The sequence below is a fragment of the Betta splendens genome, chromosome 7 (assembly GCF_900634795.4).
Source record: "Betta splendens chromosome 7, fBetSpl5.4, whole genome shotgun sequence".
NCBI lineage: Eukaryota > Metazoa > Chordata > Actinopteri > Anabantiformes > Osphronemidae > Betta > Betta splendens.
This window is the reverse complement of record NC_040887.2, coordinates 3,101,242-3,129,134: the sequence shown is the minus strand read 5'-3', so window position 1 is coordinate 3,129,134 and position 27,893 is coordinate 3,101,242. Positions and strand designations below refer to the sequence as shown.

At 44.8% G+C, this 27,893-nt stretch overlaps 3 protein-coding genes and 1 long non-coding RNA gene across 10 annotated transcripts; 3 read left to right on the top strand and 1 right to left on the bottom strand.

The window, feature by feature from the left end:
* Window positions 1-1,093: 1,093 nt before the first annotated feature.
* LOC114858788 (tumor protein p53-inducible nuclear protein 2) lies at window positions 1,094-8,851 on the top strand. Of its 4 annotated transcripts, XM_029156361.2 has the most exons (5): window positions 1,095-1,379; window positions 3,844-4,189; window positions 4,822-5,139; window positions 5,239-5,395; window positions 5,516-8,851. In XM_029156361.2, the coding sequence occupies exons 2-5, from the start codon at window positions 4,066-4,068 to the stop codon at window positions 5,781-5,783; spliced, it is 867 nt and encodes a 288-aa protein (XP_029012194.1). In that variant the 5' UTR covers window positions 1,095-1,379; window positions 3,844-4,065; the 3' UTR covers window positions 5,784-8,851. The 4 variants fall into 4 exon arrangements, with proteins under 4 accessions (XP_055366040.1, XP_040927359.1, XP_029012194.1 ...); XM_055510065.1 differs by having other exon boundaries at window positions 1,094-1,379; window positions 4,825-5,395; XM_041071425.1 differs by having other exon boundaries at window positions 1,094-1,379; window positions 4,822-5,395.
* On the bottom strand, window positions 6,620-9,928 carry LOC121202332 (uncharacterized). Its single transcript, XR_005897864.2, has 2 exons — window positions 9,792-9,928; window positions 6,620-9,663 (listed from the first exon to the last, which is right to left on the bottom strand). It is a non-coding gene; the product is annotated as an uncharacterized LOC121202332 (long non-coding RNA).
* LOC114858787 (glutathione hydrolase 7) lies at window positions 8,989-16,498 on the top strand. The gene is made up of 17 exons (XM_029156360.3): window positions 8,989-9,637; window positions 9,794-9,955; window positions 10,310-10,743; window positions 10,855-11,081; window positions 11,229-11,380; window positions 11,469-11,586; window positions 11,671-11,738; window positions 12,107-12,180; window positions 12,344-12,537; window positions 13,014-13,101; window positions 13,381-13,508; window positions 13,619-13,707; window positions 14,241-14,393; window positions 14,512-14,626; window positions 14,717-14,854; window positions 14,944-15,043; window positions 15,151-16,498. The coding sequence occupies exons 3-17, from the start codon at window positions 10,524-10,526 to the stop codon at window positions 15,321-15,323; spliced, it is 2,037 nt and encodes a 678-aa protein (XP_029012193.1). The 5' UTR covers window positions 8,989-9,637; window positions 9,794-9,955; window positions 10,310-10,523; the 3' UTR covers window positions 15,324-16,498.
* A 308-nt stretch (window positions 16,499-16,806) lies between these two features.
* ncoa6 (nuclear receptor coactivator 6) lies at window positions 16,807-27,759 on the top strand. Of its 4 annotated transcripts, none has more exons than XM_055510061.1 (17): window positions 16,807-16,945; window positions 17,710-18,044; window positions 18,271-18,426; window positions 18,516-18,638; window positions 18,733-18,855; window positions 18,941-19,762; window positions 19,891-20,022; window positions 20,431-21,733; window positions 21,815-21,924; window positions 22,028-22,527; window positions 22,608-22,847; window positions 22,934-25,907; window positions 25,989-26,027; window positions 26,161-26,191; window positions 26,639-26,680; window positions 26,919-27,052; window positions 27,136-27,759. In XM_055510061.1, the coding sequence occupies exons 2-17, from the start codon at window positions 17,750-17,752 to the stop codon at window positions 27,180-27,182; spliced, it is 7,071 nt and encodes a 2,356-aa protein (XP_055366036.1). In that variant the 5' UTR covers window positions 16,807-16,945; window positions 17,710-17,749; the 3' UTR covers window positions 27,183-27,759. The 4 variants fall into 4 exon arrangements, with proteins under 4 accessions (XP_055366036.1, XP_055366037.1, XP_029012230.1 ...); XM_055510062.1 differs by having other exon boundaries at window positions 18,938-19,762; window positions 22,611-22,847; XM_029156397.2 differs by having other exon boundaries at window positions 18,938-19,762.
* Window positions 27,760-27,893: the final 134 nt, after the last annotated feature.

The window sequence follows — 27,893 nt, the reverse complement described above, 5'->3', positions numbered from 1 at the left end:
TTTAGTTGGCACAAAGAAATCCTGAGTCCTAGTGCAGTCAGAGACCTCAGCTGTCAGTGGGGCACTGCGTTTACTTTAAAACTCCTTTACTGTACTGCAACGTGCACAAAACCAATACATGGAATATGAGTATTAAAAAAACAGAAAACATGTTCAAACATGTCCGGAGTTACCAATATGCACCGTCTGCAGTAATGAAAACCAGTGGATATTCTCAAAGCGTTCGGCTGGAACTGCAGAGTAAAAGTGACCAGCAGGGCTTCGAAGCCCTGAAAAGCTCATTGGTTACCTGAATGCTGCATTCAGACAAAACGCACGTGATTGGCTGGTGAATGGTCACAGACTCGGGGCGGGTCTATGAGTGAAGATGGACGTCTGAGGGGAGGGAAAGTGTTCTATTTACAAATCAAATTTAAAGGAACAGCCTCAGCTTTAGTTGACAAGGAAATGTAAATTAGTTCATTAACGTGGAACACTTAATAATTTATATAAAATAAAGGCATGTGTCAGGGCTTTGTTCCAGCAGATGATTTTTTTCTATTACTGCAGGAGGAAATAACATTTGGTTAATCATTATTGTTCATTAAAATATACATCTACTGATTAAGAATGAAAATAAAAATGTGGCAATAACAAAAAAAAACCAGGAAAAACAGGAAAAACAGGGATAAATATGTCTGTTAGCTGTGATAAAACAGATTTGTTCCAACATCCCTCATCTTTATGACAAATTGATTTAATTAAACACGAGTGCCAAAGTAAATATAATATATTGACAATATTCTTGTCAACAGATGTTCATCTTTTATTGCTAGAAGGCCTTTATTTGGAGCTTTGTGAGCACAGATTCGGGATCGGTTTACCATCCCCCTCACCCTCAATTCATAGTCAAGGACGGCGAAAGTACAAGCTGATTTCAGATCAGTCTCCAGGTTATGTCACTATTTCCATCTGGCTGCAGGTTGACAGTGTCTCTCGTCCGGCCCCTTCTCTGTTACCCAGAGCCCCGGCTTGTGGCTGTGTAAAGGCCTGATTGGCCGGTTGGTCTGGAGTGGGCGTGTACGAGTGTATTGTGATCTCACGATCAGCTGTTTTGTACGTTCTACATTCTGATCCGAGGATCAGCTGGAGGCAGCAATAAACAGAAGCAAAATCTGCAAAAAAGGAAGAAGAGGAAAAAGCTGCAGATGTTATGATCTGAAAATATCAGTGTAACATTTTACACAGAGCCCTTCTTCTAAGAAGAAAGCCTTTTATTTTTCTACCATGGTGTTTTAACTACCTCAGTTAAAGGCTACCTAAAGCTATGCTTTAAGAGTTGTCGTTTCTACTGTGTCTGAGATCCCGTTTACAACTTGAATATTTTACAGCAAAGGCAGGTAAGCTGTTCTTTATGGTGCTTCATATCGAATATGTTGTGTGTTTTCAGGAGGGAGCTATCAGACAACCGCTCCTTCTCAGTGGAGCTGCTGCTCTCCTCATATTCTTGTGATTCATTTTTAGACGCTATTAAGGAATGTTGTTAACAATCGCTTCGCCCGCCTCTGACTCACTGCTGGACTGCTGTACGTTATGGCCTAGCTCTATTATTGGGGAATGAGTAGGTCTCAAAGCAGTATGTCATAACCACTCGGCGAATGTAGGTCGATTCGTTGTTCAGTATTATTAAAAAATGACACCGCCTGCATAAGTGTAGCCTACATGCTGCACACAGGACGCCAGCAGAGCAGCCGTTGTTCTGCAAACTGCACCAAATGCTGATGTGGAGTCAGGTCGATGGAGGATGTTGATGTTTTTTTTAGAGGGGGATTTTGCAGGGTTTATTTGGCGATTCTATTCATTCATGTTGTTATGTAAAACATTCCTTTCATCGTATTAACAGGACGGTCCAGCCGATGTCTTCAGTGTCCCTGAGCCACAGCTGTCATTGCTGTGACCCTTCAGCTGCACAGCTTAGGCTATGCAGATAATTCATGTTTAACCTGGATAGAAGACACTGAACGGCTCTCAGAGGTCGACAGTCAGAGGTTTCATCTCGCTTCGTATAACAGGGCTGTTTGGTGTTTTACATGTAAACATCGCTATCGTGAGCAGTAGCCTTTATTTTTATAATGTCCAAATGTTTCCTCTCCAGTCGATAATCGTCGACAAATACAAACGGCTAAACAACCGCTGATTACGCCGTGCAGCAAACAATCGGCGTAAAATTGCATACTGGTCCGTTTCGGCCGCATAAACGAGGCTTTAACATCTCATATTCTCGTTTGCCGTTCGGATCGGGATTTTTTTTCTTTCCAGTCGCCAAACAAACCGGAGCCTCTCTGCCCGTGACGTCACATGCGTCTTGTTTTCATTCCGCAAGCCCCCTCCCAGCTGGCCCCGCCCCTTCCTCCACGCCACGCCCCCCGACTTTTTGTTAAAGGGCCCAGTGTCAAAATAAAAATCTCCAACAGGGTGACATTTAAATGAATGCAGAAAACTACATCATATCAAGACTTTATTTTAGATTTAATAGGATTTGATATTGTATTGCCCCCCAGAGTCCTAATCTAGGGTCTAGGTTTTGTAATGCTTATTATTAACAAATATGAAATTGGGTTGCACCTGTTCTTGCTCCATCCTAAAATTGTTTAATAAACTCATATTTGCATCATATAAAGGCTTCAGACTTATCATCATGATGTGTCACACAGGAAACTAAACAATGCCCTACATTCATTCCTCAGCCCTGTTAATAGATTTTACTTCCTGTTGGTGATAGGTGATGAATGTTGCATAATACAACTACCCAACATATCCAATGTAGTGTATTCAGGACGAGGCTGGTTTGCTGGTAATGCAGCAAACTGTATCAGTAGTTCTATTTGTGCTCACTAGCTATATTTACACCAGTCACATAATCAGCTGAGTCACCAAACTGATAACAAATTGTTATCACAACAGTGTTGCATATATGTTAAGTGTTTGTTAAGGCTTGTTGAACTGTTTTAAACTCTGACTTTATTACTAAACATTTGGTTTGTGATGGTTACTAAAGTTTGTATTCAAGGAATGCATCACAAGTAAACTGTGAATGGATTGGTGCAAATGCTCTTGTTTATAGTGACTTCTCTGTAAATGTTTCTGCAGCAATGAGCTTCAGTGAATGGAAGTACAAATGAGTCCCCACCTCCCAGAGTCTAAAAAGATACCTCTTAGGGCCTGGTACCTTGGCGACTCATAATCAGTATTTAGGAAAAACTTTCTCTATTTCCAGATTTTCAGTCTTTCAATTGTCTCCTCGTTTTGTCACTTCAAACATGCATCGATGCAATCCAATTGTCTGACGTTGACTATATTTAGTAAATTGACTATCATAACAACTGACATATAATCTCTCAGGAGTGTGCGCTGCATGGTTGTAATTAGGCTGTCTCCTCCCAGTATGTTCCTGGTCACCATGGTGATTCTCAAAATAAGGACAAAAAGTGTCAGCTTCCCAGGAAGCATCCATCCATGAGCTCCTTCATTATTACCAGCCTCTTCTAGTTTATTTACATTTAAACAGCACCTGCTGGGTTTGTATGATATTATGTGGAATAGATCAGACTGTGAGTCACACAGATTTTTGGCTGCACCCTCTCCTCAGTCATTCCAACTCCTTCACGCACAAAGTAAATAACAGTCAACCTTTGAACATGTCAGGGTTTGTGAAAACAGCTGTGAACATGACATCACCGTGCTCACATTTAGGTCAGGCTCGTTGCCACAGCACCTTCTGTCCCACTGTGTCTGTCTTTCCATGCTTTTTTACACTGTGGCTCTTTGTCTCATCACTTCTCTTCTCTTTGTTCTTCTCCACAGGCCTTTGCTCCGAACCAAGTGAAACCTTACATTTGCACTACTGAAGCCTGTCACTCTTGCTTGTCATAACCGATCCAGCAAAGGGCTTCAAGTGGGAAAAAAAAGAGATTAGAAACAAGCGATACGCAAATACACATAGGAATTTCAACGGTGCAGCTACAGCTTTCTTTCTTTGTGAACCACAAAAAGCACCCAAACGACAAAACCATCGACAACGCAAGCATGTTTCAGCGTCTGAGCAACCTGCTGTTTGGGGAGGTAGAAGAGGTGGCGGCTGAGCTGAATGGACCCAAACCCTGCGTGACGGAGGCCGACGAGGAGGGATGGATGCTGGTCAACCTGCCTGGTGAGTCTCAGCAGCACAAGGCTGGAGTGAAATGTCTGGTGTGACATGTCTGTGACACTCACTCCGTGTAGAAGTGGGGATGGGGATGACTGAGTGGGGCTGTGGTGCAGTTACACTGGTGCTCACCCATCGGGCTGCCATACAAATGTATGGCAGCTGGAGTGTTGTCTGTCACAGGATGGAAACACGTGGTACTCGTTGAGCATACATCTCCTTCCTCTTTGTTTATGATCTGAATCATGACAAAGGCAGCTACTGAGAATGAATATTTGCATTGGTGCCTGCTCGGAAGCCATTCAAACCTCAAAAGCAACAGAGCTCAGCCGAGTCAAACGGAAAGACGTTATGTCACTGACATAATTGCAGCCTTAGAGGGTCAACACAACTAATGATGTGACTCTTTTATGTTTTGTGTTTCCTTACCCCACCACCCTCCCTCTTCCTCCCTCCGATTTTTTAAACCCTCTTGCATTTTCCACACTGGTATGTATGCGCGTGCGTATGTGATCCCTTCTGAAAATGTCCCTTTCAACCTGCATGGTTTTTGGAAACCTACCACATATGCATCATTCTTGCCACATCCCGCTTTCGCCTGCCCCATCTCCTGTCTCGTCATTGCCCCGCGTGCTCAGAAGGGCCTGGCTGCATGATGCAGGCGGAGGATGCTACCGGAGCCTCACTGACTGCACAATCATTCCCTGACAGTAACCAATCGAAACATCTAAATACACATGCGAGGACTGAATGCCCGAGCCCTGTCCCCCATCTGCCTCACAAACGCCGCCGGACACACAAAGGTCGGCCGCGAGGTGCGGTAGCGTCATCAGAGCCTCTGTCGTGTCCCGGTGCGAGCCCGTCAGATTTGGGTGTCACTACACCTGTGAGCGCTCCAAGGCGAACCAGACTGTCCACACCCTCCTCCACCCCGTCCATGTCTCCTGGCTCTGGGAGTGAGTGTGGGGCCAGTGGGGGTAGCAGTAGGGCAGGTTCAGAGAGAGGCTGCATGGATGAGAGCTGGTTTGTCACCCCTCCCCCCTGTTTCACTGCAGAGGGAGCCACGGCAGAGGCCAGCCCCATGGAGGACCTGCTCATCGAGCACCCCAGCATGTCTGTGTATGTTTCCCCCAACAACTTGTCCATGGTCTCCAATGGCAACCTGTCTGTGGTGGGAGAGGAGAGCATTGTCAGCCTGGCAAGCAGCGTGAGGTGAGAACTACTCTCCGGTCACAGTAGCAGATTACCTTCAGCATCTTCTCCAGCTCTGACGCCTCTTTCCTCCTCCTCTTCCTCCTCCTCCGCTTCCTCCTCCTCCTCCTCCCCCTGTAGCCGAGTGGCTGAACTGCCTGCCGCCCCCATGAGCCACAGCACTATGCCCACCAGGGTGAGCCGTGGGGCCGCTGCCCAGGCCGGTGCTCTGGCCAAGGTCACCCAGGTGGCCCGGGTCCAGCGTAGCAAAGGCCGCATGGAGAGGCGCCAGCTGGGCCGCAACCGCATCCAACGCCAAAACCGCACCAGGGAGCAGGTCCCTCGCCACGCAGCTCACGCCAGAAACACCTTTCTCCACCAGCCCAGCAAGCGTAACATCTGCCATTAAAGTCACCGCACACCGGGGGGCAGTGTTTACTCTGAGGGCATTACACACCAGGTCACACATTAATACATAAATATCCACAGTATAAGAGCTTTGGTGCACATTATGTCATACTACACTCAAATACCAGTAGACCAGTAGCTTCTTTGGCTTAGACGCGAGCCAGACTGGTGGGTTTTATTAAACCAAGCCCTCTGACTTCATCTAGTTTTACACTCTTTGCCCACTGCAGTATCGAAAACACATTGGAAAAGTCTTCAATAGTTACACCAGTTTTACTTACTTACAATAATACTTACAATAAAAAAAACGACAAACAATTTAGCTGAATTAATTTGCTTTACTGTTATAACAAATTATTGTCTCTAAATCTATTCTTTGTTGTTTTTAAATTCAAGCATTATATCCCCAAACTGTGTACTTTTCTCTAACTGGAGGACCAGCTTTTATTTTGGAAACAGTGTCAGGCAGAGACAGGTTTTACAGAGAGAGAACATGTCGGTGCTTCACATTAAAGAGATTATTTTAAAATATTTGTTAAAACATTTTGAGAGGGAAATATACCGTGTGTGATGAGAGAAGGGGGAAGTGACTGAACGTTCTCCTGTTTGGTTTTTACCAACCTGCACGAGACAGGATCACGAGGCTTCTGTCGCTTCCCTCGTCTCCCTCTGTGAAGGGTAAGAGCAAGTAGAAGATGGTGAAAGAGCAAAACAGACTAAAGAGTGAAAGAAATCACACCATGAATTATAACCAGAATTATGACTGATGAATGATGTAAAGAGATGGAAAGTGTCATGTAACCCTCAGAGCAAGGAGCTTCAAATAGAAAGTGTCTCTTACTTTGCATATCAAATGTTTTCTGGGTGGGGTTTTTTTTCAAGATGAAAACAGAGATACTGTCCATAATGAGAAGGGTTGTAAATTTAAAGCGCCTGCCTCTGGGTTACAGGGTCCGGTAGGTTACAGTAAGTGAAGAGCGGTATCGATGGAAACTCTTTATTTTGTTTTGTTACTCTATTTTCTGCTATTTTTAATGTCTCTCTCTGTGGTTCAGGGAAAGGAAAGAAAGCTGGTTCCTGTCAGACAAAGAGAAAGCACACGCTTCCTGTGATAATACACAGCATGACGACAACTAAATGTGTCTGTAAACTTAAGCGACGCGCCCAGCATCCACGACGGCTGCTGTGATCTGTTCATTTCCACGTTGGTCCCTTTTCTTTAGAAATGAATGACCTCCCAGGAGGCTTCTGTTAAAGGAAACGGGGTGAAACATCCCAGCAACCATCCACCTGCAACATGTTCAAAAGCTTCTATGAACTGCTTTTAACATCTACTCCATCCTTGTCTGTCTTGTTAGCACATCCACGTCCACTTAAAGATCTAGATTATTGATATTTATTCAACAACAATAGTCAAAATGGTGCTGAAGTATATACTAATGTTTGTAAATTATTTGAGACATGGATGTAAGTTTGCACTGTCATACAGTTTGTGAGTTTTAGCAGCGTGCTGTGTGTGTGTGTGTGGTTTAATCCCCCCTCCTGTTTTTCTTTTGTGGTTTTCATTTTTTTCTTTCTTTCTTTTGATTGATTCTGCGTGAGAAGGTGTACTGTCAAGTTGAATTGTAGAGATTCTTTTAAAAAACATGCATATGAGTCATTTATTTCTCTTGTAAATAGTGCAAAACAATTTATTATGCTTTGTTAGATGTCAAAGCCTCTCAGGACTTGAGTCCACGATGTTTGTTGTGTCCAATGGGACTGATCTGCCTCACGTGTGTGTTCGTTGTCAACCAAGAGGGTTCTAAGTGGTGCCCGGTTCTGGCCTGTAGAAGCAGCAGTGCAGCCAGAGTTGGTGTGCACAGGCAAACACTGCCCTCCAGAGGGTCTCCTCAGCACGGCACCGGCTGAATGGAGGGTCCAGTGCAGTGGTCCGGGACAAAGGATTGATTTGGATGATTTGTCTCACTGAAACCATTTACAATCAGTTATTTACCCTTGAATCATATACCACAGTTAGTTTTATTTCTAACAATTATTCTTTAATGATTTTTTTCGAGATATAACTTAGAGAGATAACTTATAATTGAATGTGTCTTTGTTTGTTTAAAGATAAACTATTATGTTTATATTTGATTCCTCTGAGAGGTGCAGGAGACGGGTCTGAGGTGGTGAGTGCACATGAGTTCACACACATACACACAGTGATCTCTGATATTTAGGATCGGCCACATCACCGGGGATTCCGTTCATGCCTCATACAGCAGGTAGATGTTTATTTACCTGTTCAAGTGAAAACACACACACACTGAACACAGGGTAATGAGAGATCTCAGGTGGATGTGTGTGTGAAAAATGTAAATATCGCCCCACAGATCGTTCTGTCTCCACCAACCTGTTCTGTTTTCCTCAGTTTTCGTATGCTTGCTTTCTCACCAGTGTCATGTAAAATGAAAAAGGTGTTCTCCTTTGTGTGTGATTATTGACAGCTGTGGTTTAAAAGCTGAAGTCATCGAGTATTGGAGAGTGGAAATGGTCACTTAATGTTTGGAGCCTAAATGACGCAAGGGAAGTGGACAGAGGAATTACGAGGCAGGAGACAGACAGTTTATATACAAAAAAAAATTAAATGTATCATAAAATACAGTAGAATATGCTTGTATTTTCCCTTATAGTTAATAGAAGAGTTGTTCAATAATAGGACATTTTGAAAGGCAGTGAATGTCTGGGGAGTTTCTTTCTTTTTTTCTTGTGCCCTAAAATGATGGCAGCTGCAAAACACGGGGTTTCATCCATATTACATCTCTATTAGTGCACACCCCCAGAAAAAAAATGAAATATGTAGATTTATAAAACATGGTGTATCTGATATCTATGGTGATTGTGCCTTTCACTATTTCTGCATGGTTTTTGTGACTTACAAATGTTCCATCCCCAAAGTGGATCGGCGTCCACTTACAGGCCAGACCTATGCAAAAGTCCATGGATGGGTTTTCCAGAATCCATCCAGAAAACACAGGTACCCATCAAAAACAACAGCAACAATAAATACTCAGGTTAACGCCTGAATCTTGTGTCATTATTGATTTGTAGCAAAGCAGAAGTAACTAGAAGATGTCCTCTGGACCCCTGTATGAAACTACAGTGGACCTGTTTAACGTGTAATTAGACATGTGACCCACTACACCAGAAAACTCATGTTTTAGAAAGACTATCAAATGTAAAGGGCATCTCTAAAAAAAGATGCCAGCTCCACCTTCCTAATAAACAATGGCTTTAATGCAGGGAGTAGTTTACATCATTCAAAGCAGGAAGAGATGAATGGTGGGTGTGGTAAATGAAGTGTAAATATGGGCTGAGCATGGGCGGAGTGCAAACCTGCACAACATGGACCTGTACATTTCCTCTTTTACCGAGGGATCACTCAAACAGAGACTGGGTTAATTATTACATGGATGGACTGATTAATTACAGATTTATCTGACACTGGCACCATGCAGCCATCAACTCGTCCATCCTTCATAATGTAGGGACTAAATCTTTCAGTTTCAGTTCTTGTGTTGAAGCATGAGGCTGCAACAACAATCACTTGTAACACTTGCTGTCATCGTTTCTAGGGGGCAGGTGAGCCGTAGGCTACGTTCTGTAATTAAAGCTAACCTGCAGACCTGCTATAACCTGTTTATCTGGTTCACCTGTTTAACTACAATAGTGGACCGTCGTTGTCTCTTGACATAATAGTGCTTGTTAAAAGTGTCAAAGCGGAGCAGGAGCTTCGGTTTCATCCGGCTGCAGTGAAGAGATTCAGTCCGGTTTCCATCTTCAGCCACCGAGAGTGAAGTGCGCCTCACATTGGTAGTGCGTCCGCACAGCCTTTACACCTGTAAACATACACATCTAGTAAAGCAGCAGATGACGTAAACTCAACATATTATTTACATTTAGGTCACAGTAAGATGTGTGTTCATAGAAAGTAGGACAAAGAAATGTAGCCGGCAAATTCCCCTACAGGTTTAACCGGTTCGCTGAGCCGCAACGCGAAGCTGACTTCCCTGCGCCGCGTCGACCGCTCACTCCGGCTCTGCGTTAAACCACCGCACGACGGCTGCGCTCGGCGTGAAAAGTGCGGCTGCGACATGATTCCCGCTTGACTGCGCGGACCGCTCGACACCGGTAAGCGACACCGAACCGGGCCGGAGTCCTTGCAGCCTTTTCTGGCGGATTAACAGGAGGATGTGCGCTGTTGGCTGACGCTAGCTTGTGACGGCGCGGTGCAGCTCTCCGGGGCGTTCACACGCTGTTATCATGAAACATCACTGTTTGTCATAACATTATTCATCGCCGTGTTGCTGTAAACAAAGGCAGACATGTTGTGTGCGTGTCAATAACTGCAGCAGGCTACGTTTGCCTAATAACCACGCAAGTGCGAGCCGAGCTAAAGCGTCGCACACTTAATGAATTAGCAATGAAGGAGTTTAACCGTTGAAAACCATCCGGTTCATCTTGACGGTGTCTTTTCCTCTGCAGGTGGAACCCTTCATGAGAGGAATGTGCACCATCATCCACACACGCCTGAAATATTCTCAGTAACTGCAGTGATTCCGTAGTAAACACTTAGTATTACTGATCTCTATGGGAAACTGAGGATTTATCAGCATCCTACAGTGGCACTGGCACTTCCTCGCACCTTAAGGATGATGGAAGCCTAAGTGTGAGACTGCAGAAGAAGAAGAAGGTCGCCATGAACAGCCCTGCTCCTGAACTGGTGGCAGGTTACCCCAGTGGATATGTGGCCGATAAAGATGCCAACCCCGAGACAAACCTGGGCAGCGCCTACTCTCCGGTCGACTACATGAGCATCACCAGCTTCCCCCGACTTCCAGAGGATGATGCAACATCAGGGGAAAACACCCTCAAACCTCGCAAAGAGGACGACAACGCCCTGAGCGAGCAGGATACAGGTCAGTCGGCCTGATATTATAAGCACACCTAATGTTATAAAGACCTGGTGGACGTGGTGTCAGAGGTCCTTCCTGCTCAGTCTAAGCCTTTTGCTTCGCGCTGCATTCCAGACCCGGATCTGTTCCTGAAGTCCGCTCGCCTCCAGCGCCTCCCCTCGTCGGCCTCAGACCTGGCCAGCCACGACACCGCGTCCCTTCAAGAGACCACCAGAGATCCCTTCACAGAGGACTGTGCCTGCCAGAGAGATGGGTTAACGGTCATCATCACAGCCTGTCTTACCTTCGCCACAGGAGTCACCGTAGCTCTCATCGTGCAGATCTACTTCGGGGACCCACAGGTGGGTGTGCTCCGGATTGACTTCTCTAAATGTGTGGCAATACGCATGTTTTCTTAAACGATTATGGGATTACGGTTGATCGCTCACACCCTCCCACACGAGTCCACAGCCTCTGTCTTATTTATTTGTTCTTCTCTGCATGACCAGGTCTTTAACCAGGGAGCGGTGGTGACGGACGCGGCTCAGTGTACATCACTTGGCTTTAACGTCCTGGGAAAACAAGGGTCCAGCGTCGATGCTGCTGTTACTGCTGCCCTCTGTTTGGGAATCATCCATCCTCACACCTCTGGTATTGGGGGGTGAGTTATTGGGAGCATACTTGCTGCGCTGTCTGTCGACTCCATTTCGTAATAAGCCAACTTAATGCTGCGTTGGTGTTTTATGCAGAGGAGGAGTGATGTTGATTCATGACCTACGTAAAAATGAGACAAGAGTAATTGACTTCAGAGAGACCGCACCATCTGCAATCCACGAAGAGATGATGCAGAACAACCTTAATGTTTATGTAAGTGCTGTTTCTAAGACCCGTTATCAAAGCGTCTTTGTTTAGTATTAAGGATAACGTGCATGTTTTTGTGCTGGTTTTCAGCCTGGCCTTCTGGTGGGTGTACCAGGAATGCTCAGTGGGCTGCACCAAGCACACCAAATCTATGGAAGGTACTGTATCTACAGTTCAATATTTCCTTGTCCCTCCAATAGTTGCTGTTCTTGTGCTGGTTTTGGTTCAGTTTTATAGCAAATGCTGATATTTATTAAGCCTTTAACAAAGCTGAGTCAGATGAACATATCACTGCAGTGTGGGGCTGCAGTTGTTCTGATGCTGTGTAATTATCATGACACCAAAGCTGTTGTTACACCACCACCACCTTCCTTGATCTATAGGGGCTATAGTGCCTGTTGTAGATTATTCATTTGGCCAAATGTTTTGGCAGTGTCCTGAACAATAATGGGTTTATAGTGTGTGTACTGTAGATACATTCTGAACCTTAATAAAATTAACTTTACACGATCTTTGATTTACCCAGGATGACATGGAAGGATGTTGTTACCATGGCAGCAGATGTGGCCAGAAATGGGTTTAATGTCACCCATGACTTAGGTAAGTATAGTGTAATGTAGTACAAATCACTGGGTGAAGTCATGTTAATGTCAATGATTGTGGGATTTAGAAAAAGCAACAGAACCCGAACCACTAAGACAGAAGCCTCAGTGTTTGTTATGAACAAGTGACAAGGATCAGATGAACTTCCTTGTCTCCTCAGCTGAAGCTCTGGCTATTGTGAAGGACCAAAACATGTCAGAAGCGTTTCAGCACCTGTTCCTTCCAAATGGCCAGGCCCCTCTCCCTGGACTCTTCACCAGGCGGCCTGATTTGGCATTCATCTTGGATGCAATCGCAGTAAAAGGAATATCAGAGTTCTACGGGGGAAACCTGACGCAGGAGATGGTGGCAGCAGTAAGTCTTCGTAGTCCTCCCTCTTAAATTGCAAATACTACACAATCTAAAATAACATTGTGAAGTAATGTCTCAAGGCTCAGTCCATCTATTTAAATGTAACTTTTAAATGGTCTGTAATGGAAGTTACCCATAAAACACAGATTTTACTTGATCCTAGGTTGCCTCCTCCTTCACATTGCATGGGTATAATGAATTTACAGTTGTTACTGTATTGGAATCTGAATGTTGCCTTTTTAAATTAAACTTGAAACCATGTAATTTGTCTTCCTCTATTAATTAGTAACTAACACCTGTATCCTCTAATGGTGCCCATGAGGCTGAATACAGGCAGCCATAGCAGGACATGTTAAATATAAATGTGCGTTCAGTGAAAATGTACGATAACTTTATGAATTGGATGAATTTTCTTTTTTTGTTCCAGAGGTTTTGAATAACGTCCCAACTACCGCCTTAATTTAATGCATTTTTAACAGGTGAAAGCAGGAGGCGGAGTGCTCACAGACGATGACTTTGGAAACTACAGCACGATCCTGCAAACGCCAGCAGAGGTCACCTATCAGGGTAAATATGTGTAAATGATCTACACATCCACACCTAAAAGCTTCTGTTTACAAAGGTACAGGCTACTGGTGACCTAAAACCACACACGCACAATAAACACCACTTACATCCTGTATATTCTCTGCTTTGCCTTATCTGATATACATTACACATGTTGTACTTGTAACTATTTGTGTGTGTTTTAAGAGTTTGTTTTACACTAACATTGTACTGAGCTATCTGTTCTAGACACGTATATTTTCTTTTATGTTGCTATGTGATTTGTTGGTGTTTCTACAGGGCATCATGTGATGACCTCCCCCGCCCCACATGCAGGGGTCGCCCTGATCACTGCTCTTAACATTCTGGAGAATTTCAACATTAGCAGTCAGATGCCGAGCAGCAGCTCCTACCACTGGATTGCAGAGGTAGTATAGCAGCTACCATTCCACCACTATATTGTATAAACAGCGGATCATATTTATTTTTTCAAATTTATGTCATTCATATTTATGTTAAGTCTTTATTCTTCTTTTAGTCAGTGAAGATAGCTTTGGGCATGGCCAGTTCACTGGGAGACCCTTTGTACGATGCTTCTGTCTCTGAGATTGTCGCCAGGATGGAAAGGTACAGGTCATCCACAATTTCTGAATGTACTAGTTTCTTCTAATGGTATTTGAACCGAAAGGGCGGTTCAGCTGTTTGCTACACAACCGTGACATTTGGGTGATCACAGGATAAATATGAGAGTAAAGTGCACAATATAGAACATAGCAATTCTATTTCTTTCATCAAGTATGTGACTGACTGAGATCATCAAATATTTGGTATCTGTTTTGCTTTCACCCTTTTTGTTTTGAGTGGTCTCTCCTTTCAGTCTCAGGTAAAATGCATGTTGAGTTCGGTTAAGGAGTCATATTTCATTTGGATCATTTTCTGGCTGCAGGATGAAGCTCCTGCCATCAGATGACTGATGGATTATTCTTTGCCAGAGCCATAGGCAGCAGTGCTTGTTGTTCAGAAAACAGTATTGCTACTGTGTCTTTGATTCTTTCCTCTCTTTTATACTGAACACAAACAGAACTGGCCTTGCTGTTAGAATAATGGGAGTATGAACAGGACCCATCCTAATTCTGCCCTTTGTTGTTTCCCTCTTCAAGTAAAGCACAGGCTTTTCAACTCAGCCAGATGATCAACAACTCTCAGACCTTCCCCGTCAACCATTACACTCAATCATTTAACTTGGAGGAAGGTGCATCAGCTGCCCAGGTCACGGTTATGGGCCAGGATGACCTCATCGTGTCGGTCATGAGGTACAACAAGATTTATAAGTCATTAGGCCTTGTTTAAGCAAATTACTGTGGCAGTTAAAAATTAATTGATAATTCTAGAAAACTTAAACTACGACTGTTTAACATTTGGCTGTTTTAGCTCGCTAAACAAACCATTCGGCAGTGGGATAGTGACTCCTTCAGGAATCCTTCTGAATAGTCAGATCTTGGACTTCTCCTGGCCTAATAAAACAAAGAACTACTCACCAAACCCAGTAATTGCCTCTTATTTTCTATTTGATTGAGAAGATAATCAACACTCCTTTAATTCTTTTAGTTCTCATGGTTTTGACCTCCTTTCTCAGCACAACAGCCTTCAGCCTGGAAAGAGGCCCATGTCCTTCCTGATGCCCACTGCAGTGAGGCCTTCTGTGGGACTGTGTGGCACATATCTGGCTGTTGGATCTTCTAATGCAGATAAAGCTCTCAGTGGAATTACACAGGTTATTTATACACACTATCCAAGATTTTTAATGCTAATCATTATATCTTGTATTATTTTATTTATATGTTGTGATTTCTGATCCTGCAGGTACTGATTAATGTTCTATCTTTACGTAAAAATCTGAGTGAAAGTGTAGCCAATGGGAGACTCCACCCTGACCTGCAGAACCGCACCCTACTTGTGGACAGTGAGTTTTTACTGATCTATGGAGTAGTTTCAGTTGTTTTATTCTTCTTACTAACCCAGGTCACCCTAACTGTCTCTGACACTGACTGTTCTCCCCTTCTTGTGCAGATGAGTTTTTAGTTGAAGATGTAGTGCTGCTGCAGGCCAAAGGTTACGAAGTGGAGACGGTAAATGTTCTCTCATTAGTGGAGAGCACCCGCAGAACCAACGATCTCATCATTGGGGTAAAGGACCCCCGCAGTATTGATGCCTCTGCCCTCTCCATGTCCAACGTGCCATAGTACGTCCTCTCTCTGACTCACATACTGAACGGGTAAGAGAATATAAAAGCACTGTTATTTAAGGGAATGAAGTAAACAAAAATCTTGTGCAGCTTTCTCTGAGATTGCTTTGTTTGAAACTGATGGGGATTATTTGAAAGGTTTTTTTGTTGACGTGGGAAACGTCAAAAAAAGTGGATCTATCTCAATGAGACTTTCAGTAGTAGTAGTTCATCAAGTCAAAATCAGCCATCATACAGAAGAACAAAACACAGAGATATAAGTCATGTTCACTGATTAATATCTGATGCATTTCAGTGCCAAGTAAGAAATAAATGAATAGTTTTCTGGTGACTTTACTTGACATTGATGATACGCAAATTTACCATTTACATGAGCATAATCCTGTGTGTGCTCCACACATTTTTATGCTTCATAGCTCCATTATGTGTTTGGCTGCTATTACAAATATAATTCACATATGATTATTGGAATAAGTAAACCAGTGATTAATCCTTGTGTTGTCACACCATCATAGGTGTTTGCAAACTATGGTGTCACTTCTACAGTTTTAACAGTTTTGTTTGACCCATGACAAGACAATGGATGCACAAAATTTGCCATAAGGCACTATAAGAAAACAGAAGGATCTGTTTTAATGTGACAATTACTGTAAATGGAAGTCATTTATTGTAACGTACATCTCAAGATGTTTTAGTTGTAGCACAGTTTTGATCTCATTAGTATACGGTAGCTGTCGGCGTTTTTTGGATGGGTTTGCATATTTATAGAATGAAAATATTTAGATTCTTTAATTATGGATTGAATGTAATCAGTTTTTTGACCATTTCCTTGTCTTATAAATGTAAATTGAAATCATTTTTATTTATTTGTGTACATGTTTTAAATAAGAATCAGCAGCTTTTGTAAAGCCTTGCAATCTCTAATAATTGTTTAATCTACAACCAGAATGGCCAGTTCACTGATCAAACATGTCCTTAATCGTTTTTTTTTTCTCTGTAGTGTGTTACCAGTGCAATATGACTGTTGATGCTTGTAGACTGTACTGCGGCGTGTTTGCCTTAAGGCACACATTTGCACAATACCCAATGTTTAATTCCCTGCATTTGTATCTTATTTTAATAAAAAGCTGCACTGTCTAGACCTAATAAATAAAACATTTGCACATATCCTGACACTGAAAACTGCTTATGTCTTTGTTTCCTACTGTAGGATAACGTAGAAACTAGTCAGAGGTTATTTTGGATCACTGGACGTTCAAACTCAAGAAAATTTATAAAACACATCATTCATAGACTATACCCTATAGTTTCCTGTTTGTAAATGTACTAAATATAAAGGTAGGAACTGCATAAAGAGTCTGTTGCTTGTATTATTAGGATGCAAATGACACGTGGAGTGCTTTGCTTTTGCATAGGTTACGTTTTGTTTTCCTCAATGTTACGCAAAGCATCTACTGCATTACAAAATAAAAGCCGGCGGCCTTATTTTGGAAGGCGCCATCGGAAGTGGGTTTCCTTCTAGTCCCTTGACATCGGTTCTTGCTTGTGATTCATGTTTTGTTAGCTAATCTGGCTAGCTGATGTCGACTGGTTAAACCTAATTTCAAATGAATCTATGTGGTAAGGATTTTCGTATTGTCATGCTTAGATTGCTGTTTATTGTGTATACTAAGTTGAAGCTAACGAACCGGGAAACTAAGGAGTTGTGTTCCAGTGAATTCACCCTGAATTACCTGCAGTGTTTCCCAGCTAACAGTTAGCATTCGCTAACCGGAGAAGTCAGCAGGAACCGCCTTTACGTAAATTTCACCGTAGCGTATATCACAGTGTGGAGCGGCTATAGACGCGTCCATTTCAGTTCAGTGTAATGTTCATATCTGTATGAAGATGCACAGGGACACAACGCTGCATATGTGTGCACAATCTGCCGAATTTGATCGCTCACATAATGTTAGCCTGCGTTTAGGCCCGTGTTCCTGCAGGGCCGACCCTGTTATCGTTCAGCAAGCTGCTCACCGTAAATGACAGCGGATTAATACGGGTTATGTCATATTAACACGAATGGAACGAAACAAAATATATTTTGCCCCCCGCGGTATTTTTGAGCGTTTTTTTCCGATAGGTGTCAAAGTTTAGCATCCCTGGTCGTGGTGACGTCACATGCAGGTGTATGTAACTTAACGCTAGCTTTATTGTTGATTTACTGAAAGTCACGTTTCATGTTTGACATTGTGTGACCTCGTGTAGCTACTTGTTTATCCGGGCTTTGGTCTAATTTAAAGGCAACAACATCTGCACCCTCCTCAACATCGTTCGTCGTTTCCTGACAGTAGTGGCTCATAGGATGGACTAATGAGACGCGTCTCTGTTGTGTGGCTTTTCAGCATGAAACGCTTCAAACGCCACTCCTGGTAAGAGGGGAGCATGGCAGATCGACACACTCCACCTGAGCAGTCGCAGAGGATGAAGTACCTAGAAGCTGATAATGACTCCGACAGGGACTCTGGCGTGGGGGATGATGCAGGAGAGGATGCTGACAGTTGCCAAGAGGGCAGAATAACAGAAGTGGAGCAAGTCAACATACATGATGCTACTGAAGAAGACAGGCATGGAGAGGATTTTACAGTTTTTGTTGCTTTTCAAGGCAGCATGGATGATGAGGACTTCACACAAAAACTGGACATTATCCTCAATAGAATACCAAACATGCTTGATATGGGTTAGTTTTTGTTTTAACTTGTATCTCTTGTTTTTGTTAAATAAACTGGGACTATGTGGTATATTTGCTTTCTTCAGACTTTGTTTAAACTTCATCATGATTTTCATCCATGATTTTGAAACTATAGTTCCCATTTTGCTCTTTCCTTATTATTTCTTTTTTTAGATATTGTTTTTCATTCTGCATTATTTTTAATTCCAACCTGTAATTATTCACTATCTTTTAGGGTCTGAGAGGCTACAGCCTCAGCATGTGGAGCCGTGGAACAGTGTGCGAGTTACCTTCAACATTCCTCGGGATGCTGCTGAGCGACTTAGACTCTTGGCCCAGAACAATCAGCAGCAGCTTAGAGAACTGGGGATTCTCTCTGTGCAAATAGAAGGTAACATTCTTTCTCTTTTTTACCACTATTGCCTGTCAAGAATGCAGATTGGTAAATATTTATTGTGGAGTTTTTCTCCTAATGTTCAGGGGAAGGAGCCATCAATGTGGCTATGGGACCAAATAGAGGACAAGACGTCAGAGTAAATGGACCAATGGGAGCACAAGGTCAGATGAGAATGGATGTTGGCTTTCCAGGTCAGCCTGGTCCAGGTATCTGTCTACAAGTACATATTAATTTTGCAGTAAAAGGATGTACAGACTAAAAATTTGATGAATGCACTGAATATTTTTTTTATTTCAAAAGGAGGGGTAAGGATGGCTAATCCAGCTATGGTTCCTGCTGATCCTGGAATGGCTGGTCAGGCTATGCTCCCAGGCAGCAGTGGACAGATGCATCCGCGAGCTCAAAGGCCACCTTCACAGACAGGTTTAGAACTTGTTTCCTGTTGTGACAAATGATAAAAAAGACAATTTCGATTATGTAATGCATTGATCTTCCTTTGTCTCAGAAGTAATGGATCCAATGATGCAAGGAATGTCAGTTCCACAACAACAGTCACTTCAACATCAACAAATTGGTCCCCACAGCTCAGTTTCTATGCCACCTCAGGCTGCCCATCACATGCAGGCTCTGCAGGCTGGGAGACCATTCAACCCTGCTGCGCTGCAACTTCAACAGCAGCATCACCAGCAACAACAGGCCCAACAGCAAGCTCAGCTCTCCCAGCTTGGCCCTCGTCCTCCATTCAACCCGCAAGGCCAGATGGCTGGTCATCCTGGTTGGAACCAGATGCCATCTGGTGTCCTCCAGGGACCACAAGGTCCTCAAGTGGGACCTGCTTGGAGAAAACCTCCACCCCAAAACCAAATGGTTCGTCCACCCTCCCTTGCCTCAGTTCAGACACCTAGTCACCCTCCACCCCCTTATCCATTTGGCAGCCAGCAGGCTGGGCAGGTATTCAATGCCATAGGGCCAGGACAATTACAGCAACAACAACAGACAGGAATGGGCCAGTTTGCTGCCCCCCAGCCCAAAGGACCACAGGCTGGCCCTGCTGGTGTTGCAGGACCACCCAGGCCTCCTCCACAGCTTCCATCAACATCTGGACCACAGGGCAACCTTACTGCAAAGTCCCCTGGTTCTTCCTCATCTCCTTTTCAGCAGGGTTCACCTGGAACTCCTCCTATGATGGCTCAGAGACCTACAACTCCACAGGGGTTCCCCCAGGGTGTTGGTTCACCAGGAAGAGCAGCCCTTAACCAACAGGCTAACATGCAACAAGGATTCATGGGAATGCCCCAACATGGACAGCCTGGGGCTCAAGTTCACACTGGTGGGTTACTATTCTTTAGAATTTTCCTAAAATTAAAAAGTGGGTTTTAAGTGGAAATGGCCAAAATGTCCTGTTAAATTTATTAATACAATGGCTAAGATAACACTTTTTTTAAACTCTACTTTTAGGCATGCCTAAGCGTCCTATGGGTTTTCCTCCCCAAAACTTTGTCCAAGGTCAGGTGAGTGCCAGCACTCCAGGTACACCTGGTGGAGGAGCCCCTCAGCAGCTACAGAGCAACCAAGTGATAACTCACCCAGGTAAAGCTTCTAAAAAAACTTGAGACTTTTCAGTTAATATCTTAGGAACATGTCATTTTTGTGTTTTCTGGACAAAGCAGTTAAGTTGCATTTGGTGTTTATTGGTATGTTATTAATTAATTTAGGATGTGATGGTCATATCACATATTCTGGTATTATAATATTATGATTTGACTGTAATATCTTAAAATACTTCTCATGGTGTTATTTTTTTAAGCGCACCGGATCATCAGCCAATGTAAAAAAGAATCAACTCATTGAGTATCAGACATGTTTTGTCGCTATTGTTCACATGAAGAATGTAAACATGTGCAAATTGGATATATCATAGCTTATGTGGATCTAGCAAAGAACATAAATGTTTATCTGTTGCAAATGTAACTTGCTTTTGTTTTTCTTTCTTTTCAGGAGCTCAGACGCCGGGCTCAACATCAAACACAATGCAGGGTCCATCTCATGCCCAACCCAATGTTATGGGTGTACAGAGTAACATGCCGGGGCCGCCTACTGGTACACCCGCTGGGCCTAGTATGGGCCCGCAACAGCCTGGCCTCCAGACCCAGATGATGGGCCTCCAGCATCAGGCCCAGCCCGTGCCCTCTTCCCCAAGCCAGATGGTTCAAGGCCAGGGGGGAGGTCAAACTGTTCTCTCAAGGCCTCTCAGTCAAGGGCAGAGGGGAGGGATGACCCCACCTAAGCAGATGATGCCTCAGCAAGGCCAGGGGGTGATGCATGGGCAGGGTCAGATGGTTGGAGGCCAAGGGCACCCGGCCATGCTTATGCAGCAGCAACAAACCTCCATGATGGAGCAAATGGTTGCCACGCAGATGCAAGGCAACAAACCCCAATTTGGGGGCAAGATTCCAGCAGGAGTCATGCCCAGTCAGATAATGCGTGGCCCTTCTCCAAATGTTCCTGGTAATATGTCTCAGTTTCAGGGCCCAGTTGGCCCACAGCAGATGACTCCACAGCAGCAGCAGCAGCAACAACAATTAGCTCAGCTTCAGCAACAACAACAGTTACAGCAACAACAACAGTTGCTGCAGCAGCAGCAGCAGCAACAACAACAACAACATCAGCAGCTGAACCAGCAACAACCTCAGCAGGTTCCAGTTAGTGGCAATCCTAATCAAGGTTTGGGCGTGCATGGGCAGCAGATGAGGCTTTCCGCTGGTCACACACTTATCCAACAACAGTTACAACAGCAACAGTTACAGCAGCAGAAACAACAACAACAACAACAGCAGCAGCAGCAGGCCATGTTGCAGCAGCAGCAACAACAACAGGCAGCTCAACAACACCCACATCCAATGGGAGATCCCAGTAGTGGGACAGGGGACTTGGGGGTTCAACAGATGGTCCCGGATATGCAGGCACAGCAGCAGCAAGGCATGATGGGAGGTCCTCAACACATGCAGATGGGGAATGGCCACTTTGCAGGCCACAACATGAACTTTAATTCACAGTTCCCCGGTCAAATGCCAATTGGGGCACCTTGTGGACAGCCAGGCTATCCTGTTAATAAGGATGTTACATTGACTAGCCCACTGCTTGTAAACCTGTTGCAGAGTGATATCTCTGCTAGTCAATTTGGGCCAGGGGGTAAACAAGGAGCAGGGGGAGGCAATCAGGCCAAACCCAAAAAGAAGAAACCAGCTCGCAAGAAGAAGGCCAAAGAGGGAGAGGGACAACCACCAGCAGAAGGGCCTGGGTACGTTTTTTTTTTCCTATGGTGCACAGTTTATGTAGATTTTATCAATGGTTTAATTCAGCTTCATTGGTTACTTCTCAGTGGTCTCGATGTGGCTGCTGGCATGGAGGATTCTGAGCTGCATGATGATCAAAGTTTAGCTTTAGATAACTCTGGTCCAAAACACCCTGACTTTGCCAACAGACCTGCAGGTAAATAGCAAAATGTTTATAAAAGTAAATAGTTGCGGTTTTGTAGTCTTGTTTTTTTAGCACTGTTGTTTTGTGAAAATGTTCCTCTCTACACTCAACTTAGGCTTCTCTGCTCAATCTGGAGACCAGAGAGTATTGCAGCAAGTACCCATGCAGTTTATGCAACAGCAGCAGCAACAGCAGCAGCAGCAACAACAACAACAACAACAGCAGCAGCAGCAGCAGCAACAACAACAACAGCAACAGCAGCAGCAGCAGCAACAACAACAACAGCAGCAGCAGCAACAACAAATGCAGCACATGCAACAGCAGCAGATACAGCAACAGATACAGCAGCAGCAACAACAGATACAACAGCAGCAGATGCAGCAGCACCAACAGATACAGCAGCAGCAACAGATACAGCAGATGCAGCAACACCAAATACAACAACAACAACAACAGATGCAGCAGCAGCAGCAGATGCAACAAATGCAGATGCAGGGTCTCCAGAATGCTCAAGGCCAACAAGGGATGACAGGGCCACAGACCGGTCAGGTCCAGCCCCAGATGCATCCTCATCCACTGCAGCAGCAAAATCAACAGCCACACCTGCAACCACAGGTACTATGATTAAGTGCATTGGTATTGGTGATGTTTGAGCTCAGTACAGACTGTTCATTGTTGTTACTGTGTTTTAACAGCAGCAGCAGCAGCAGATGATGATGATGATAAAAATGCAGCAGGAACAGAATAAGAGTCGCATGTCCATTCCACCTGGAGGGCAACTCCCTCCTCGAGGCATGCCAAATCCAGCTGAGGTGCAACGACAACCTATTTCGCAGCCAGGAAATGTTCCTGTTATGATCAGCCTTCAGGGGCATGGAGGTGTACCCCCGTCACCTGACAAAGGCAGAGGGATGCCCCTGATGGTAAACCCACAGGTAAGGGAAGTCAGATATGGCACGTGCACTCATTACATGGACACATTTAATGACTGTTTGTATACATTTTTTCCTCTCCCTTCTAGCTTGCAGGCAATGCAAGAAGAATGTCACATCCTGAGGTTGGGCAGGGTCCCCAGGGTACTGGAGCAGAAGAGGCTTTAGCAGGAGCCCACCAAAAACAAGACAGAGCCATTTGCTCAGAAATGGGTGTGCAGCCTGGCAATGGGACCCAACAGATCATGGCCAATCAGAGTTCCAACACGCACATGATGAAACCAGGTCCTGGTCCATCACCAATGCCTCCACACACTGGAGCCAGTCCCCAGCAGCAATTACCATCACAACCACAACAAGGAGGTCCTTTGCCAGGCATTCACTTCCCCAATGTCCCCACAACCTCACCGAGCTCCAGGCCTAAAACCCCCAACCGAGCCAGCCCCAGGCCTTACCACCACCCTCTTACTCCAACTAATCGTCCACCTAGCACAGAGCCCTCAGAAATTAACCTTTCGCCTGAGAGGCTAAATGCATCTATTGCAGGTCTGTTCCCACCTAAAATCAACATTCCTCTGCCTCCAAGGCAGCCAAACCTAAACAGGGGATTTGACCAGCAAGGTCTCAACCCAACAACTCTGAAAGCCATTGGGCAGGCCCCCCCTAACTTAACTTTACCTGGCAACAGCAACAATGGCAGTACAGGTGGAAATAACACTAACAACAGTCAACAGTCCTTCTCTGCTGGCACTGGGGCAGCCAATACAGGTGCTAAACAGGACAAGCAACCAGGAGGCCAGAGTAAGAGAGCAAGCCCCAGTAATAGTCGGAGGTCAAGTCCAGCATCCAGCCGCAAGTCAGCAACACCAAGTCCGGGAAGGCAAAAGGGAACAAAGAATTCTATCACGGGTCCTCCCCAACAGCAGCAGTTGGTCAACCCCCAGGGGCAAACCATGATGCTCAGCCCTAATGTAGTAAACTCAGCTCCAGCATCTGCACCTTCACAAGTGAGTGGGGCCATGGAGGGACAGCAGACTCAGAGCTCTTTCCATGGAACTCAAGGCAACCCTGCTGAGGGGGTCCGAGAAAGTCAGGGAATGATGACATTGGAGCAGCGACAGATGGCTCAGCCCCAACCTCAGTCACAACCTTTACGGGAGTTACCTGCTCCAAGAATGGCAAGTCCTCGTTTCCACCCGCCTCAGCATTCTAAACCTGACTTGGATCAACAGGCTGATTCACTAGATAGACAACCTTCTCAGACAGCACCCGTTCAGGACTCCGAAGCCTCTCCTGCTCTGAGGGCAGCTCCAACGTCACTCAACCAGTTACTGGATAACTCTGGCCTCTCAAACATGCCTCCTCGACCCAGTAATCCTGCTGTCATGGGAAAGGAAAGTCCCAAGTCTGCTTTGGAAACAGATAGACCAGTCCACAGTGTAGACGTGCCAGCCTCCGTCTCTACTACTGCCAATATGAACGAATCCGAGGCGAAAGCCAGACCCTCTGTTCCAGTTCCAACCAGCAGTCCTAACTTGCAGCCCTCTATACTTCCCAACGTGCATGCTAGCACTAGGGTGAATTCCAGTACGACCCCTAGTCTTAATCAAAACCCCAACTTCAATCTTGGTGTCAATCCCAGTGGTAGTGTAAACCCAGCAGCTACTCTTTGCAGCCTCCCAAATAGTAACACTAATGCAACCCCCAGTGTAAGCCCCAGCCAGGTCACTTCTGGTCAGAATAGTTCTGCCCCTACCGTAAGTACTTCTAACTCTAGCTCTACTTTAAACCCATCCAGTTCATCTCTAAAACCAAGCCCTAGTCCCAAACCAGTGACCAGTGTCCACTCAGTCATTCAGATCCCTGCTTCATCTGGCACAATTTCCCCAAACCAGATTACTGTGTTTGTCACCTCTAACCCAATCACATCGGCAACTACTTCCCAGGTTCCCACATCCATGGTGTCCACCGTGGTAGCTGTTCCTAACAAGAACATTAGACCTCAAGACATCAGGCAGCAGACCCCTGTGTCCCGACCTCCTCAGTACATCACTACCACGCCTGTATTTATCAACTCAATTTTTCAGGTCCCTAGTGCATCTGTGGCTCCCAATACCACAGTGGTATCACAGCCAGTCACTGTGGTGGGGCCGATCCAAGTGTCCACTACAAACCTCCAACTTCCTCCTGCCCAAAGCTCCACCCAGTCCTCAGGGGTCAATGTGACCAACACCCAGCCTGCCAGAAGTGCTGTTGGACAGGTCAATATTACAACCAATGTTTCCTCATCAGGGCCACTTGGTTCTCTACCACCTATGCAGGAGATTAATCCAGGAGCTCTCAAAACAGAACATTTTGGTGAGGCAACTCAGAAGTCTAGTCCCCCAGTCCAACAACCTTCTCCCCATCCTAGCCCTTCAGCGTCATCCCCCTTTCAGCCACCCCTGGCTTCTCCTCCACCCTGCTCTAGTCCTGGGACTGTGAACACCACTTGGAAGAGCTCCATATCATCATCTCCCACTGCCCAGATGAAAAGCAAATCTGCACAGGCTGCTACAGCCGAGTCCCAGCTGAGCCCTGTAGATAGGCCTGTACAGGGGTCCACTGGAGCTGCACCAGCACAGGTCTGTCATCCTCCTGCTAGTCCTGCCGTTCAGACTGAATCACAAGTTCCCCGAACTACTGCTGCCCCAAACTTTACTCCACCTGCAGTCTCTACAACCTCTGGCCAGGTTGCTGTTCCTACTCAGATCGTTACTCCAGTTCCTGCACCCGTATCAATCCCAAGCTCATCTCAGGCGTCTCAGCTGTCTCCCGTCACTGGAGTTGGCACTGCTATCTCCTCTCCTACTTTGCTTTCTACAGCTGCTCCCCTACAGACTCCTGTACCGTCCGTTGTTCCAATTGTTGCTGCAGCCGGGCCTGTTCAGGACAATGCCTCCACCACACCCTCTACAGCACCTAACCCCAGTGGAGCGCCACCAACTCAGCCTGAGATTCCAGCGATGGAGTCACCATTACAGCCAGCTGCAACAACCACTCAAATCATGCATCCTTCCCCAGGTAGATGAGCAACTAAACGCACAACTAAAAACGCACTTTCTCTGGCTTGGGGACAATTTTAATGGTTTTCTTCTCATCCAGATGTCCCACAGTCACAGGAAGTTTCCAGTGAGAAGCCTGGTATGTGTGGTCCTCCTGGTTTTAATGGTTGCTTAGTGTATTAACTGGAAACTCTTAATTTTATAGGTAATTTCAAAAAAAATCACATGGCAGAGAAATAATTCCATGTCTATGTTCTTTTTGTTCTTTTCAGGTGAAGAGATTGCAACAGGGTCAGACCAAGGGTAAGATTTCTCATCATATTTCTGTTCATTTTGTTCATGCTTTCTGCTAAGTGGCTGCTTAATGCTTTACGTGGTGGGTTTATAAAGGTGTCTCTTACTATTGATCTATAAAAACTTGCCCTAGCGTTAAGACACCATGCACTTGATGGAGAAATGTTTAGACACTTCTGCTGAGAGTCAGGGCGTTCATTTTCTTGGTGAAGGTTGGCCGCGGGGCGTCAGCACTTGGTATGTACAATTAGCATGCAACAATCCAAAAATACTAATGCATGTTGGAAGTTCAAACAAAAAGAACAGCGGTGCCAATCACAGAGCAAATTGTACTATTCCACTCAGCGCAATCTCCACATCTCCTTTCCTAGGGGTTGTTATTAATGGGGGCAGGGGTCAAGCCATGTTGTTCAGCACAGTTTATAGTTTACCGCTGTTTTTCCACTTCTATCACAGATGGGCAAAGAAAAGAAAGGCGCCCATCAACTTAGTCCCAAGGTATGTATTTTAACATGTTGGCGCTGCCAAAACATGAGCAGTGATCATGAGCAGTTGACGTAGTGGATGCTGTCGGGATGAAGACGGACAGTATCTGTGGTAGACGAGGAAAAACAGCAGTCCTGAGTGGTATTACCTTTCTGAGTAGAGCAGAGTTAACTCGCACCCTATCATGATTGGTAACGCACCTTTGTGTTGTCCCTCCTTCTGCGTTTGTCTTTCTATCTGGTTCTTGCAGAGCTCCGGTGGAGAAGCCCAAGGGACCGAGCAGACGCAGCTCTCGGGCAGAGAAGGAGGTGGACGAGGAGCCGATAGCAGAGAGTGGCATTAGGAAGCGGTCAGTGAGGCCTGGAACCAGCGCTGCTGTAAAAGGTAGAGAGGCATCTGCCACTATGCCTAAGCTATGCATATGCCATTACCACCTCTCCCTAATGCACCTCTATACTTCTGCACAGAAACTGGAGCAAGCCCCACCCAAGCCAAACGAAGGAAGTCTAAATAGGCGCAACTGTGGCGACCTGTGAACTGTACTGTAAATGTTTTAGGGTTTTTTCTGCTGTGAATCGGTTGATATTGGTTTCCCTGGCCCGGATTATGAATTTTCATTGCAGGAGAAAACCATGTACAGATTGTTTTAAAAAAAATATACGGTATATGGTATCAGTTTGCTCGTGCTATCATGGAGATTGTAGGTAGAACGTGTGCATACAGTGTTTGTGTGAATGTGCTTTTTATATTAATGCTGGATTAATCATGTGAAGACTGATAATAGAGCTCGTCATGATTGTATAATTATGCTGTAAAACTGAATTAAATTTTCTACTGCTTTTGATCTGTGAAACTGTGTATTATGGTTCATGCATTTTCTTAATGGCCAAAGATTTATTTTCAAATCTTTTTAATTCGTCCCAGTTCTGCATTAAGTACTATAGAAAAATTGAACCGGAGTGAAAGAGGTTAATTTTAGATAGAAACTAAAAACAGATGAGGCAGAAATGCTCAGCTCTTACTGTTGTTTAGGTTTGGTATAGAGCAATGTTGTGAACAAGCTGTGTAAAATAATAAATAACAGAACCTTTTTCAGTGTAAAGAGCATCTTTTTTCCTACTTGCTTCCTATTATAAACAACCATAAATAGAATAAAACTCTAGAACACTTGAAAAATCACAACAGATTTTGGCAATGCTTTATTTCAATGTTCCCCAAATTCCAA

What these genes read in the sequence shown, in the direction of transcription:
- LOC114858788 (XM_041071425.1), top strand. Translation starts at nt 4,066, where the DNA reads ATGTTTCAGCGTCTGAGCAACCTGCTGTTTGGGGAGGTAGAAGAGGTG. An exon ending in GATGCTGGTCAACCTGCCTG is followed by an intron (nt 4,190 to 4,821) that starts GTGAGTCTCAGC and finishes CCGCGTGCTCAG; the next exon opens with AAGGGCCTGGCTGCATGATG. An exon ending in AGCCTGGCAAGCAGCGTGAG is followed by an intron (nt 5,396 to 5,515) that starts GTGAGAACTACT and finishes CTCCCCCTGTAG; the next exon opens with CCGAGTGGCTGAACTGCCTG.
- ncoa6 (XM_029156397.2), top strand. Translation starts at nt 17,750, where the DNA reads ATGGCAGATCGACACACTCCACCTGAGCAGTCGCAGAGGATGAAGTAC. An exon ending in AGCCACACCTGCAACCACAG is followed by an intron (nt 22,528 to 22,607) that starts GTACTATGATTA and finishes GTGTTTTAACAG; the next exon opens with CAGCAGCAGCAGCAGATGAT. An exon ending in AACCAGCGCTGCTGTAAAAG is followed by an intron (nt 27,053 to 27,135) that starts GTAGAGAGGCAT and finishes ACTTCTGCACAG; the next exon opens with AAACTGGAGCAAGCCCCACC.
- LOC114858787 (XM_029156360.3), top strand. Translation starts at nt 10,524, where the DNA reads ATGAACAGCCCTGCTCCTGAACTGGTGGCAGGTTACCCCAGTGGATAT. An exon ending in GCACACCAAATCTATGGAAG is followed by an intron (nt 11,739 to 12,106) that starts GTACTGTATCTA and finishes TGATTTACCCAG; the next exon opens with GATGACATGGAAGGATGTTG. An exon ending in ATTGTCGCCAGGATGGAAAG is followed by an intron (nt 13,708 to 14,240) that starts GTACAGGTCATC and finishes TCCCTCTTCAAG; the next exon opens with TAAAGCACAGGCTTTTCAAC.